Source organism: Scylla paramamosain, chromosome 7 (genome assembly GCF_035594125.1).
Source record: "Scylla paramamosain isolate STU-SP2022 chromosome 7, ASM3559412v1, whole genome shotgun sequence".
Lineage (NCBI taxonomy): Eukaryota > Metazoa > Arthropoda > Malacostraca > Decapoda > Portunidae > Scylla > Scylla paramamosain.
Window position 1 is genome coordinate 31327155 of NC_087157.1, and position 16282 is coordinate 31343436.

Below are 16282 nucleotides of genomic sequence, written 5' to 3' on the forward strand. Positions count from 1 at the left end.
GCCGCAAATTCCTGATGGAGAGGAGTAATGTTGCGGCAGCTCGCACTATGTTTTTGCAAGACATAAAAAAGTCAAGCAGGCCTCCCAAAACATCGTATATCTGGATGAAACTTATATATATATATATATAGGTGGTGTGAAAAAAAAAAAAGTTGAAAAATGACAATGAATAAATACTACATAAATATAATATAAAAGATAAATATATAACAGAGAGAGAGAGAGAGAGAGAGAGAGAGAGAGAGAGAGAGAGAGAGAGAGAGAGAGAGAGAGAGAGAGAGAGAGAGAGAGAGGTGAAGAAAGGGGAACAGACTGCTAATCAGATAATTGGCGGACGAACTGGCAGAGTCGCACTCATGGGAATTACAGAATCTGCCACACCTTGAACGGACTTCATGCTCTGAACGAATCTTGTAATGAATGCCACATTTTTTTTTTTTTTTTATCATTTCAAACTTATTTCGTTTATGTGATTCTATTAATTCAAGTTCTCATCGAAATAAATAAGTGTTATACCGTTATATGGTGGGTGTAGTGGGTGATCTGTCGAGATGATCAGGATAATGAGCCCCACGTCGACAAAACTGGTACATTTGGTCGAAACCTGGAAACAAAGCATGCTTCTTGATTCAAATAAACTCAAATAAACAAATAAAGTCTTACTTGCATCTCTCCGGTACGAATGAGGGAAAGAATGGGCCCTTCTTTTGATGAAGGTCGAATCCGCTCTCCTACACACTCTCCATCCAAGAATGTGAGTACTCTGATAATGTCATGTGTGATAATCATACAACTGTTAAGCTATACAATTAATACGTACTTAATTAATACGTCCTTAAGGAACAGTGATACAATTAATACGTATTTAAATGCACATAGATAAGTATTCTATGGGTAATAGTCATAGTACCTTACCATCACTGTACAAACATATCATATACTTCCGTGTTATGGGTCTGGGTGTCCTGAAGAACTAAGAATCAAATAACGTGAAATACTCTACTTCAGGTGCTTCCAGCACGGGTATTCTGCACCTACGTACCTCGCTGCGTCATCCACTCCACTTTTCCATGTTAACTGGTCACCTCAGCTGGCGACCCGAATAAATTTAAGGGCCTCGTTCTCACTTAATTCATAGGTCAGCATGTTTTCAGCGTAAACATCGAGCCTGTACCACTCTCTCTCTCTCTCTCTCTCTCTCTCTCTCTCTCTCTCTCTCTTGTGGCGATAGCAGTAAGGAACACGTTGTATTTCTTAATTTTCTTATAATATATAATGGAGGCATAAAATTTTTAATATATCTATTTTTAAAACGTATGTACTTGGTTTTGGCAACATGAAGATTTGTTGGACTTTATTCATTGGTTTACTTATTCTAGTTCGCGTTTTAAATTTTGATGTAAAGAATCTGTATATTTATCAGCTAGTAGGATATTAGTATCACCAGCATAAATAGTAAATTTGAATTTTGAACTTAAATGTTTTATGTCATTAATACACACAAGAAAGAGTACCTAAGGCCCTAATATAGATCCCTGAGGCATACCCTTTGATGCAGCTTTAGAAATAAAGTAGAATTACAGTAAACACTCTGTGACCTGTTACTAATATAGCTCTTAAATAGTAAATAAACAAAACCCCTAATCCCATATGAATAATACCCCTAATCCCATATGAAATGGTTGTCTAAACTCTAAGGAATCGAAAGTTTTGATAAGTCTATAACTATCCCTGCTACATAAAATTTGCCTTCCAGATTGTGATACATATCAGTGACGAACTGTAGAATTGCTAACTCTAGAGTTGTTTTATCGGAATACATGTTGACAGTCATACAGGAAGTGGTTTTCCTCTAAGTAGTTTAGAGAGTAAAATAAATTACTTAAGAAAATAGTGTAGGCTAGAAAATTTTTGAGGGCAAATTGCTATGGGGTGGATTTTTGTGAAAATTTGGTGTTAAAGATTATTTAGTTTGATATTTAGTTTAATGTTAAAGATTATTTAGTTTTAATATTTAGTTTAAGATATTTAGGTTATGTTTAGCTTGTCCAACTTAGTATACCAAGAAAAACTCGTCAAAACCTGAAATTTACCAATTACTTTGCTTGTAATTATTTATTCTAAACAAAATTGGCTGCACAAGTATCTACCTTACATGTCTTTTTTTTCATCATATACATTAAAAAATAAATAAATAAATAAATAAACATTGTGAAAGCAGCCTTACCTCCAAACTCCCCATTGTAGGATCCTGAGGAAAGCATCACTCGTGTGGTGATCAAGGGATTGATCAAGGGAAGTCTGTATAATCTAGCGTTATCTTATAACATAACTCTGTGATACTGCAAACAGTGATCGGAACATGTTTATTTGAAAGATCATATTGATACGGCTTCGCTTACGAAAACCAAGTAAACATCAGTCGTTTGGCAGCGCTGTCACACGGAGCAAGTCGTCAAGACAGATTGGAGTCGGGTCCGTGATGGCGCCGCGCCGCCGCCAGCCTGCCACAGCTACAGCCAGTCTCGAGCGAGTAGTGCGAAGGAGAGGATAGCGCCACCTCCATGGTGTGTTCTGCAGTTCATTTATCAAAATCGCGAAAAATAGTCAGCTGTGGAAGATAGTAGTTTGAACCTTCATGGCATTCTGCCGTGTGTGCAAGAAATAGCATGAGTGGCAAGTGATAGCTGTTGAGTCCAGTAAGCAAAATTGGCGGGCAGAATCAGCGTCGTCGTCTGCATGTTTACATAGCAGCGAGCGGTCGTGCCAAGTGTGTCTCAAGAATATTTTCGTGTGATACCCTGATACCCACCTATTGGTGCATTTCTCGGGTGAAAGAGGAAGTGAGGCTGTTTCAAGATGGGCAACATACACACCGTGGGGCCTAATGAGGCGTTGGTGGTGTCTGGTAAGTGTGTATGTTTGTGTGTGTGTGAAGCTTTAACAGTGAGGACATGGTAGATTTTGATGTCTGCGAGGAGTAAATATCACACTTTGGCTGATTAAAGCCATGTATATGGAAACATCACTGCTGTCGAGACATATGTGATATATCAACCTCGGAGGGGCATGTGATGGCGTAAGCAATCCAACAGATGCTGCAGCTACTAACACGACAGTAAACTCATTCACTCTTAGATACCACACTATTTTTAAACCCACTGCCGCCACCACACCCTATTCAACTTGGGTTTTCTTCGGGCCAAGCCTCTACCTAGCTACCTTGTATAAATTCCCAAGATATGTTAACGATATCTTGTTCTTACTGTATGTTATAATCTTATGTTCACGATATCTTGTTCTTGCTGCATGTTATAATCTTATGTATGCATGTATTTTGTATTCGTACGCCAATCCATCGCTACCTTTTCATTACCCAGACATCTAACGTATATTTGTCCTACGTTCACGCCTCCACCCTCCTCCCCGACCACGAACCACAACCTCGCTAAGATAATGCCACCGGTCCAGACTCCTTAACCTTTACTTTCTAATTTTCCAAAAAGATGCCGACTCTCTCTCTCTCTCTCTCTCTCTCTCTCTCTCTCTCTCTCTCTCTCTCTCTCTCTCTCTCTCATACATGAAATAATTTAGCGGTTCTCATTGGATATCATTGCTCTCAACATTGCTGCACATTGTTACGTGTCACTTTCTGAGAAACAAAGCTGCAGATGCTTAATTGTGTTGTTATTCGTATTTACTACTGCATTATCAACATCCACTAGGTTATGATTTAACAAACTGAATATATTAAGACTGGGTATGGTATTACGTAAGCATAATTACTCTAATAGCACTAGTGTTGTCTCGCAGCAGTAGTGGCAATTTCATAATAAAAATGGTTCGCACGTACGGGTAGGCCACGTACAATTCTCAAGTAAGCGAAACATCTTTCACCAACCGTCATTACAATGCATTGTATTGTATGAATGCATGTGATCTAAGACATTGGCCTTTTATCACGTCTGCTTAGTGTATGAATGGGTGGGTATCATATGATATTAACAGTATGTGTGTGTGTGTGTGTGTGTGTGTGTGTGTGTGTGTGTGTGTGTGTGTGTGTGTGTCAGTAAATAAATACTTTTAGAAGCAGCTTGTAGTAATCTTATGCCGTGTTTGTGCTGACTCGTCTTCACAAACTTTTATCCCTATTTAGTACTGAATTAATTTATAATTTAGGTAAATATTAGTGTTTTTCATATATTGTAGCCGTGCTTTCTTCTCATTTCGTTCCCAGTCCACTTGATCATTTTCCCACACACACACACACACACACTCTCTCTCTCTCTCTCTCTCTCTCTCTCTCTCTCTCTCTCTCTCTCTCTCTCTCTCTCTCTCTCTCTCTCTCTGTCACACAAAGTCGTTCAGTATAGATGAAGGTCATGTAGACATGTTATTTTTTTTTAATATAATAAATAATAAATACTTAAGCATTAGGCCTAGGGCATGTGGCGTGTGGTTCGATATCCGGTAACAGTGTGGTGTATTGTGGTGGAGAGGATAGCGTATGAGGATGGTTAGTTGAGGAGTGTAGGTGAAGAAGAGGAGTTGGAGGGGAGGGGACGTGAAGGGGCGTGATCGACCAGCAGGATGAATGATGTACGAGTATACGTACGGGGTAAAGAAAGAGGTGGGTGGAGGACTTGGAGTCTTTGCCAAAGTAAACTTTGGGATGAGTCTTTGCCAAAGTAAAGGCAGTCGACATGGGAGGGACTCAGGTGGTGGGGCAAGGGATATGACTCGGGTGGTTGTAGTGAAGGTCCTTGGAGGTTTACGTAATCGCTGTCAAGTTGAGTAACAAACTACACTTAATTCCACTGTGTTTAGAGTTTTCCTAAAATTTTAGTCCTCTTCCAATTGCTAAGAATCTTTCATTTGTCAAGCTCAGCAGATCAGATTAAGAACTTGATACTGGAAGAGGGTTAAGAGAGTGAAAGTGAGTATTGCAGCAGGTTACTTGACTATTGACAATGACCATACTACTACTTATTAAGACTAATTGTTTCTCTCTACTACTTAGTTTCATGACAAAATCATTCTCCTGTACTTGAGTGTGGAGATTAAAGCCGTATCAATTGGAGTGGTTGGGCGCCCAGTTTATCAGCACGTAAATTAGTTACAGGAGTTTACAAGTGTCATTCATCGAGTTCGACGGACATGTTTACTGAATCATCACGACTGCCAGCTTAACAATCCGTTTTCTGTGCGGCTGTCGTTATAAAGAGTCCAGCTGAATTCAAGCATTCCCTTTAAGTAAATGATATTATGTAAATTCCCTCCCCCCCCCCCCTCTCTCTCTCTCTCTCTCTCTCTCTCTCTCTCTCTCTCTCTCTCTCTCCTTCTTATCGTTGCCACGTACAGTTATGCATTGCTTTTTATCTTTTGATGTGTTTAACTTTCTTTTTCCAGTGTGTGTGTGTGTGTGTGTGTGTGTGTGTGTGTGTGTGTGTGTGTGTGTGTGTGTATGCCCGATTTATAGGAATGATTTGTGATTTTTTTTTTTTCGTGTGGAGCAGGTAATGTTAAAATGGTGTGTGTGTGTGTGTGTGTGTGTGTGTGTGTGTGTGTGTGTGTGTGTGTGTTTATCGTTGGGTGGGTGGACAGGTGGTAGTAGGTGGACGCATCATGGAGAAGAGACGAAGGGGGGGGAGTGTTGAATGGGGGAGGAACGCCACAGGTGGGCGTGGCTAAGCTAAAGCTGCCTTGCCTCATATGAATCCACCAGGTGTAAACTTCTATAGACTCATCTCCCGTGTGTGTATGTATGTGTGTGTGTGTGTGTGTGTGTGTGTGTGTGTGTGTGTGTGTGTGTACTATGCGTCAAGTGAAGAGGATGAAAGCTGGGGTTTGCTTGGGGCAGGAGCGTATGAGAGAGAGAGAGAGAGAGAGAGAGAGAGAGAGAGAGAGAGAGAGAGAGAGAGAGAGAGAGTTATTGCAGCTTGTTGGATTTTTCTGCTACATACTACTGTTACCATTACTATAAAACATAAACGTTGGTGTGGTTTTGGCGGTGATGTAGTAGTAGTAGCAATAATTGTTTTGTTGTTGCTGTTGTTGTTTAAATGGTGAGGGTGGTGGTGTTGATGCAGCCTTAAGAGAGATAGGAATATTTGTGAGTATGTGAGGCTAGGACAGGCGTGAGGGAGTTTCGTGAGGTTTGCGGTGACCTTGGGTTTGCCCACTCCTCTCCCTGCGCACCCAACACATCCACCACCACATGCCCTAGCCACCACTACCGTCTCCCTTCCCATTCTGGTTTCTCCACTGTTTCATACCCCGGAGCCGCTCCCCACCCCATACCTTTCCTCCCTTCTCTTGCTGTTCCTTTCTCTCCATTAGGGTTTCTACTCATTTGCCATTACGTGTTTCTCTTCATTCTGAGGTTATTTCTAATTCTGGCTGGGTTTTATCACGAGTGTTTATCTCCGGGAAACCCAATTACAGTCAGTCTGCCCTTACAGCAGTAGGAAAAAAAGTATATCTAGTTGATGTTTGTCTTATATTGTAGCTCGTTTGGCTGGATAATAGGTTAATTTCTTTCGCTTTTTCAAGACGAATAGAAAAAGGTAAAATTTTCGTACCGATTAAAACTTCCACATCAATACAATAATAGGATGTGTTTAGCAAACATTTTCATCTGCTTTACTCGTTAATTTATGGAATTAGCTATTTGGTAATTTTCTTCGTATTAAAGGCAGTTTGTTTGCGAAGGCGATGCATTGTGATTCTGGGTGTTGTTTAGGGAATCCTTGTTTTCTCAGAACAATTTACTACAACTGGTCTTGACAGGGTGGTAGAGTGAAGCCAGAAGCAAAATTTCTTCGATATTGGGGTCAACCAATTTCTGCATGTCCTATATTTCAGTCCTGTGCCGTGACCAGGGATGGAACCAATGAATCTGTTCTTGAGAAACATGATCAGAGACTTGCATTGCTGGAAATCGTCGTCGTCGGCGTTATTCCTATTAATTATTATTATTATTATTATTATTATTAATTATTATTGTTGTTATTATTTACTACGACTGCTAGGTACTAGATAACCACTGCTGCTACTATCTGTTGTTGCTGCTGCTGGTTATTTTATTATTAATACAGTTATTACCGTTATTTAAGTACAAGCTTGCAGCTCACGTTGAAATTAAAGCTGAAGGGACGACTTTACCATACTGCCGTGCCTATGACGTCACAGGTCAATGTTTACACGGGGAGTGCGACGCTGCCACGCTCCCACCCACACCACGCCACACTACGCCATCCTTCCGCCCTCGCCCCTTCCCCGGCGCGTGCATGTGCCGGTTGCCATTCTGTAAACCGTTGAGAGCGACGGGGTAACGCCGAGGCGGGCTAGGAAGGGAAGAGTAGCTGATATAGTGAAAACATTTTTGTATGAGTTGGAATGTGAGGCAGGACCCATGATTGGTACTCCCTAGTCATGACGTCACGGAGGGCGGGGCACAGACTGGCGCCACATCTATCCCACTCCCTCTCCTTCACCCCTCCTTGCCGTCCTCAATACTCCCTCTGCTTCTCTTCTCGCGCTGCTGTAGTATCACTTCTTCCCCCCCCCCCCTTCACTACTTGTTACTAGAGAGAGCACAGTGCTTTCCCACATGAATCTCTCTCTCTCTCTCTCTCTCTCTCTCTCTCTCTCTCTCTCTCTCTCTCTCTCTCTCTCAGGACCGCGTGGCTATCCTGATAGACATACTACCAGTTTATCTGTATACACGTGTGCTCCTCATGTCTTTGTCTGTATCTATGCATGTATGTAAATACCACCTATGTCATGCCACTATATTTAACGTGTCGGTGATAATTGTGTCAGTCGTCTTATTAGCAGCAATGGTAGTGGTGGTGGCGGCGATAGGGGTGGATAGGATGGTGGTGATGATGGCAGCAGCAGCAGTAGTAGTAGTAGTAGTAGTAGTAGTAGTAGTTGCTGTTGTTGTTGTTGTTGTTGTTGTTGTTATCTTGGGAAGGTACTGCACGGATAGTTACATTATTATTTTTACTATTATTGTTATTAACGATGATGGTGATGAGTGTGGTGGTGATTATGATGGTGGTAGTAGTAACAGCATGGTCCTCCCTCTTTGCTGAGTATTGATTTTTACTACACTGCCGTAACCAACCCTCAGCCACGCCCACCACACACACACACACACACACACACACACACACACACACGTCTCCAGTGGCAAACGCGTCTCACAACTCGTGAATTTTCAGTTCTTTTCGTAATGCTTCTAAGTTTTTGGAACGTCCCTCACTTTACATGCGAGAGAGAGAGAGAGAGAGAGAGAGAGAGAGAGAGAGAGAGAGAGAGAGAGAGAGAGAGAGACTGTGCTATATAATTTCCGTGGTGTGTTGATAAAAAGAAGACTATGAATAACTAATAATTAAAATGAATAAATGAATGAATGGAATTCTCTCTCTCTCTCTCTCTCTCTCTCTCTCTCTCTCTCTCTCTCTCTCTCTCTCTCTCTCTCTCTCTCGTCAACATCCGTACGGTATTTTCTTTTCAGTGGGTTGTGTGTGTGTGTGTGTGTGTGTGTGTGTGTGTGTGTGTGTACTTTGAAGATGAGTTAAAATTACCTCAAGTGCCATCTCGGTTCTCTCTCTCTCTCTCTCTCTCTCTCTCTCTCTCTCTCTCTCTCTCTCTCTCTCTCTCTCTCTCTCTCTCTCTCTCTCTCTCTCTCTCTGATTTGAAGTGATATACCTAATATCAAAACACTACTACTACTACTACTACTATTGCTGCTGCTGCTGCTGCTGCTACTGCTGCTTGCTGCTGCTGCTGCTGCTGCTGCTACCACTACTAATGATAACGATGATAGGTGCTCCATTATACTGGTGGTCTTTGCCTCGTCTGGCCCGCTGTTAATCAATACATTAGCTACATTAGGGCTGTCCGCTCAGTGTCTTTACAGGAATGGGTCACAATTTGCCGAGAAAAGCGACGCCATTGAACGTGGAATGGTCGATCATATGTTGTGTCTGTCTTCATTTTATTGTCACCAGTTATGATCGTGAATTAAGAAATAAAACCTAACCTACCCTAAACCTAACCAAAGCTAACGTAACCTAGCCTAACCAAACTTAACCTAGCTCTCAGTAGAAAACACTAATGTTATTTCAGTATTATAAAACAAAAAGAAAGAAAACTAGATAGATTACTGCCACCTGCAATGTACTGTACGTTCTCTCAGTGGAGATCCCATTGAGACACGTCTTCCTGTTGTTCTCCATCCTTCTGTATGAGTCCCAAGGGATGGAGGGATGCAGGCCCCCCCAACCCGTCCCCCAGGTGGTCCAGAGATGAATGAATTTTGACAGTTGTACAAAATCAGTCTCTTGGATTTTGTTGTTGTTGTTGTTGTTGTTGTTGTTCGTCTTCTTCTTCTTCTTCTCCTTCTCCTTCTCCTTCTCCTCCTCCTCCTCCTCCTCCTCCTCCTCCTCCTCCTCCTCCTCCTCCTCCTCCTCCTCCTCCTCCTCTCCTGCACCATATTGTCATTATCATCATCATCATCATCATCATCATCACCATCATCATCAGTTAAAGTAAAGCCAAAGGAATGCATTACATTTACTGGATGAAAATAAACTCCCCTTAAAGTAAAGGAACGCATACACCATATGGTAGATGAAAATAGCTAATACCATGCTAAAAAAAAATAAAATTAAAAATTAAAAGAGCGTTGAAAGTACTGACTGAAAATGTAGGCAAGCGATTTTCTCTATGCCCTAAGGGAATGCAAAAGTTAAAGGTAGGTATGCAGACGGGAGTGAATGTGTAGCTTAGCGGCAGTACTGAAGTGGGAGGCAGCGGAGGAAGGTCGCTTGTCTGGCTTCTGGCATGAGGGGAGAGAGTGCGGGAAAGACGAGACGGAGAGAGAGAGAGAGAGAGAGAGAGAGCGGTGTTCATTCAGGTTAGCTCCAGAGAGAGAGGGAGAGAGTCTGACAATGTAGGGTTTCACAGGAGTGCCTCGAGGGGTCGCGTCTCGTTCTCACACATGTGTTGCCTTGAGTACGTTATGTCAGGTCAGGGTGTGATGTGATTGCCGCGCGAAAAAAAAAAAAAAAATAAGAATAGCAACTTTATCATCGACTTTTAACAGGAATCCACCAAAAACTTTCCCAGACGCACTCAGTTTCGTCCCTGATGCACCTAAACGCACCGAAACCTCTCTGGCATGTAATCAAAGCCTTCCCAAATACGGTTCAGAAACTATTAGCATTCATCCTAGGACTGCCATGTTTAGACTTGACGGCATCTTGCAGCTTCCTTTATTTCCTTTGGTTATTATGTTCCTATACTAAGTTCAGACTATGTGTATGAATAAGAAACACAATTCAAATTCATCCAAAACACATCCAAACCCTCCCAAGCTTACTCGAAACCCTCCCGGTACATCCAAACAAATACGAAAATCTTACAGAAATTGCTTGGCGTGATTGAATGAAAACATGAGAGAACTAGAGGAAAAAATAAATGTAGTGAGGTAGATGGGGGATATCCAGCAAGTCTGAAGTGTTAAGGACGCTGTTTTGTCAGAGTGGGAGTGAGTGGGTGGAGTTCGTGGAAAGAACTTGTAAGGGAGAATGAGCTGCAGGAAAAGAAAATATACGGATAGTCTGGCAGGGAGGTAATGGGAACGCAGTTTTAAGTGGGTCAGTTAGTGAAGTCAGGGGGAATTAACGCCTGATGGGAAACTGTACAAAAAAAAAAAAAAATGGAGTGAGATTTGGAAGCCGTATGGTATAGTATAGTATGATACGGGAAGGTATATTTACTATCAGAAAAAATAAAACGATAACCTGGTATAATAAAGTACATGAATAGAACCGAAAAGCTGGGGAACTATTTTGACAGCATAGAAAAATGTTTATCTTCAAGTTAAAAAAAAAAAGTTGCATTTTCATCACTGAGTCTTATATCAGGTTAGAGTTTTCCCAATAGTACGTAAAGGAAAGGTGCTTGACAGTGGATGAAGTTTGTGGAGTAAGCGTGTAAGACTGTATTGCAGATTAGTGTCAAAATATTTAAAAACTCTAGACATGTGGTTATGACAGGTAAAGGAAACCTGTTTGAGGCTGGCAAGTGACCGAGTGTAGTTCTTGGAATAAGCGTCTAGGAATGTAGGAAAAGATTGCTGGCTTGTGTTGTAATATATTCAAGCCGTATTCTCATGTGACTGTGATTTAGTCGTGTTGGGTATAAACGCATTGATACAATAAGAAAAAGAAAATAGGAAAAAAAGTGTAGTGACGGAAGTGTGAGGTTTTGGAACTCGTAAAGATGTTTAGTGAATGTATTGATGTCACGGCAAACTAGAATGTACGTAGCGATATCATAAGACAAGAGTAAATGTAAATAAATAAATAAATAATAATAATAATAAATAAATAAATAAATAATAATAATAATAATAATAATAATAATAATAATAATAATAATAATAATAATAATAATAATAAAATAGTCTACTGTACAGGGTGACGGAAGCGGGATGTTTTGGTATTCGTATAGACGGTCTGGGCGTTAGTCAGTCAGGTGCGTGGAAAGTTGCCTGACGTAGGATGTGAGTCAGCTTCATGGAAGGAGAGTGCGCGGCGGCCTGACTAGCCCCTAAAGAACCGGGGACGTCGATCGACGTTTTGGGCTCAAAGGACCGGGGACGTCGATCGACGTCTCTTTGTAAATAACGCCAAATTATGCGTTTTTCCGCCCGATTTTCTAGCCAAGTGTATGGCAACACTGATTAAGACTAGGATGGGAAGGGTTGTCAGTTCCCCGCTAGCCTTCGTCATGGCTGGTCATCATGGAAGTGATTCCGCCTCGTCCGATTTGGTGCACTCGCCCCCGCGCGTATTTACTTCCACTCCATCCATCCACTCTAGGCCCTCCACGTCAGCTAGGAGGCCTCTAAGTATAAGTGGCATTGAACAGGAGTTAGAAATCACTGTCTCCACGATTATTGAGAGTGAGGACAGTGATGTGCTGGGGTCTGATGATGCAGGAGACAGGGGCACCAGCACCACCACAGCCACCACCGATGATGAAGTGCTGTCACCGCCAAAACCAGAGCAACCAGCCCAGCAATCAGCCCAACCTGAACCTGTTGCAGGGCCTAGTACACCAGGCCCCAGTACAATTAGGGTAAAAAAGGTAAAAGTGCCTGGTGGAATTCACGCAGTTCCCTCCACAAGCAGAGGGGGGTTGGGAGAGGAGAGAGGGTTACTCTCGACATCGTTATCTCCAGTGGGCCGAGGGTTATCTCCCTTGGGAAGGGGGAGAGTCCTGCCACCACCACTCCTCGCCTCTCTGCCTCCACCATCTCTCGTCCCTCTCTGCTTACCTCTTCCTACCTCCTGCATTCTGCCAAGAAGAGAAGGAGGAGGAGGCTTGAGTTTTCTTCAAGCGATAGCAGTGAGGATGAGGAAGACGTCGACGATCCCACACCTTTGGCAACACCTCTACCTCCACCAACAAGGGGAGGGAGACAACGGCGTGGTGGGAGAGTGCGACGCACCAGAGGTCAGAGACGGGGGGGTGATAGGGGTCACTTTACCGCGCCTCGACAAACACGCCGCGATCCTTCGCCTCTCCACAGCTCTGATGACTCACCATCCTCACCATCTTCACCACAACAACATCAACCACAACAGGGTGTGGTTGATGCTATCTCGTGGAGGGAATGCGATGAGCACACACCTGCTGACTTTCCATTTCAAGATCAATCAGCAGGTGTACAGCCTGAACTGGGATGTACTGCCACTTCAAATATTCTTGATTTTTTCCTGGCATTTTTTGATGTGACAGTCATGACTCTCATAGTCAACGAGACGAACCTGTACAGGCAACATTTGCTCAACTGGGGACGGCCGGGTTCAGTGCGAGAGTATGCACACAAGGCCCCCTGGACTGATGTGACTGTCCCCGAAATGTATGTGTGGCTAGCATACACAATGCTAATGGCACATGTCAAAAAACATGATTTGAAGGACTACTGGAGCAGAAATGTGATTATCCAAACTCCCATCTTTGGGAAATATATGTCGAGAGACAGGTACAGGTTCATATACAAGTATTTGCACTTCACCACCTCCATGGGCCCTGTACCTAATGATCGCCTCTACAAGTTTCGTCATATAATGTCTCTGGTCCAGGAAAGATTTACCAAGTTCTTCAAACCATATCAGAAACTGGTTATCGACGAGTCGCTCGTCCTCTTCCGCGGGAGACAGAGTTTTATCCAGTACATCCCGTCTAAACGTCACCGTTTTGGCCTCAAATTCTTTGTGCTTTGCGACTGTAAGACGGGATACGTACTGGATTTTATAATCTACACCGGTACAGATGTGGATATTCGCTCTGGGGACCCACACGGATTTTCAGGAGCAGTAGTGAAGACCCTGATGGATAAACACTTCAAACAAAACCACATCTTGTACACGGACAACTATTACACATCACCAGCATTGACTCAGTATCTCCTGCAGGAAGAAACAGGCACCTCTGGTACCGTCAGGAAATTTCGAAAGCACTGGCCAGCATTCCCTGACACACAAGAGCGGGGAACAGTGAAAAAGAAGGAGTGTGGACCCATGTTGGCCCTGCAGTGGGTCGATAAGAGACCAGTCAACATCCTGACAACGGTGCACACAGGTGACCTGCAGGACTCAGGTAAAGTCGATCACCACACACAGGAGCCAGTGAAGAAACCTGACGCGGTGATCGACTATAACATCAACATGCGCCTCGTTGACAAGAGCGACATGATGGTAAGCGATATCGACTGCCTGAGAAAAACTCGCAAATGGTACCGTAAGGGATTCCTGCACATTCTTGACCTTGTGGTTCTGAACTGCCACATCCTTCACCAGCAGCTGACTCAGAACACCAGCCTCTCACTGCGTCTGCTCGAGAGGCAAATTATAAGTCAGCTGTTTGAGAAGTTTGGCACCATTCTGCCTAGGATAGGAGCGGTGAGGGACGTCAATGACAGGATGGCAGCAGCTGAGTACATGGCTGCACACAAGCTGGTCCTGAACCCTCTCAGACCTTCAGGCAGGGCAGGATTCAATAAGTGTCAGGTATGCATGTACACATCCGCAGGGACAAGAAACGTACCGAGACAAAGTACAGGTGTGCTGCCTGTAATGTCGCCTTGTGCCCTGTAAACTGCTTTGCTGAGTTCCATTCTCTTGAGAACTACTAGCAGGAGAGTGTTGGGACACTGTAAATATTGTGACTATAAATACCTACATGTAAACTAATAAGTGAAATAGACGCTATAGTACTAAATGAAAAATAAGAAAAACAGTAAGAAAAACAGTACAGTGCGTGAATGTCTGTAAATAGTATAAATAACTATAGTGTAAGTAATGTGACAGAGACACAGTAGTAATAAGTGTAAAAGAAAAATAAAGAAAAAGTATAAAACAGAAAATCCAAGAAAAAAACATGAAAACAAGAAAAAAACTAAAATAAGAAAAAAAATGTGCTGTAAATACTGTATTTTATAGTGTAAATACTCCCACACTCCACTGCAGGGCATAACCAGTCTGATATGGTCAGCTAGCCACACCACCAGGCACTCTTGCGAGCGGGGCGAGTGAAATACCGCAGTATATGGTGTCATAGATCCCGTTTTCTGCGTTACTAAGCCAGAGCCACCATCACTGATCGGACGCGCCCCCTCACTTTCACCGCAACACCACCTCAATCAACTCGTCATATCTCCGTAACCATGGCACCTAGAAACTTCTGGTTGGTACCATTCAAAAGAGGAGGAGTTGATTGTGGGGTAAGTATTGTTTTCTTTCACTCGTTTATTGTAGGTTAGGCGTACTGAGCATGCAAAGATAAGCTATTTTGCACGTTTTTCCCCATATCCCCCGCCCTAGCGGGACTGATATACTTACCCCGCGCGGTCCTTTAGGGGCTAGGAAGAAAATGGATGATCTCGCGCGTGGCTGAGAATGTAAAAGTTATGTAATCTAAATGAGTGCAGGATGGCGGGACGTGGGTGGGAGGGGGGGATCTAGGAAGAAAACTGTGGTGGTAGTGATTACAACAGAAAGGCGAATATTGATGTAATGCACAGCTCCTAGAAGTGATGTCATGGAATCTATGGTCGTGGAAAATTTTGTAGAATATAACACCACTACTTTGAGGCGGCTGCATGCGAGAAAGGAGGAACAGAATAGTTAAGTAGATAAATAGATAGGTGAACAAGTAAATACTGGTCTTTGTGTACATGTAAGGAAGGTAAAGCATTGCAAACTATATACTATTGTTTTATCTACACACACACACACACACACACACACACCATGATCCTGATAGTGAAAGACTGGAGAGGGTTTGGATTCGATCTATCGTATCTCCCTCCCGAAGCTCTTTCAGTTGCAGAGAGAGAGAGAGAGAGAGAGAGAGAGAGAGAGAGAGAGAGAGAGAGAGAGAGAGAGAGAGAGAGAGAGTGTTCGCTCTCCAAAAATATCCAGGGAGTATAGAAGTGGTGCGTGCATTCCTACGGTGCTTGGCAAAGGCGTGCGACGGGCTCCACGTGCTGTGTGTAATGAGTTTTTGTTGTGAGTTTGTTAGCTTATTCATTTGTTGCAGTGTTGTTTTCATTATCATCATCATCATCACCACCACCATCATTATCATAATATTCATTGCCGTCATTATTTCAGTATTATTATTTTTTAACAGTGAGATGAATTGTGTATGATATAGTAATACAAGCAACAACAACAACAATAACAATAATAATAATGACTACTACTACTACTACTACTACTACTACTACTACTACTACTACTACTACTACTACTACTAGCACACACCATCACCACCACTCCCGCTACCACCACCACCAAAATAACCCTAAGGCCACCGACCTTCACGCTCTTGTAAGGACACCTACCCTGCACGTACAATATGTATAGATAACTTTTAGAGTGTGCAAAAGGGACGAATAAATTGTACGGTTAACATATTTATTGCTGTGATGTGTGATAACTCATTGCTGTGGGTTAAACATGTGGAAAAAGCAATAAAAAGGCGCGAAATTTTTATAACGAAGTGGTATATGAATGTCTATTGCTTTTCTGTAGCGTGTATAGGCCTACACGCCCAACTAACAATAGCAGTAGCAACAACAACAACAACAACATCCGGACGGCAACAGTAGTTTAAGAAAAGAAAGTTAAGGTGACCCCAATGACAGACAGAGAGAGAGAGAGAGAGAGAGAGAGAGAGAGAGAGAGAGAGA

At 42.7% G+C, this 16282-nt stretch overlaps 1 protein-coding gene across 2 annotated transcripts in view; it reads left to right on the forward strand.

The window, feature by feature from the left end:
• The first annotated feature begins 2467 nt into the window (after positions 1–2467).
• LOC135102361 (flotillin-2-like) overlaps positions 2468–16282 on the forward strand; it is a 56820-nt gene continuing 43005 nt past the window's right edge. For both annotated transcript variants that reach the window (XM_064007480.1, XM_064007479.1), the window contains exon 1: positions 2468–2908. In XM_064007480.1, coding sequence (XP_063863550.1) covers positions 2860–2908 — 49 coding nt within the window. In that variant the 5' untranslated portion in view covers positions 2468–2859. The remainder of the gene's footprint in view (positions 2909–16282) is intronic.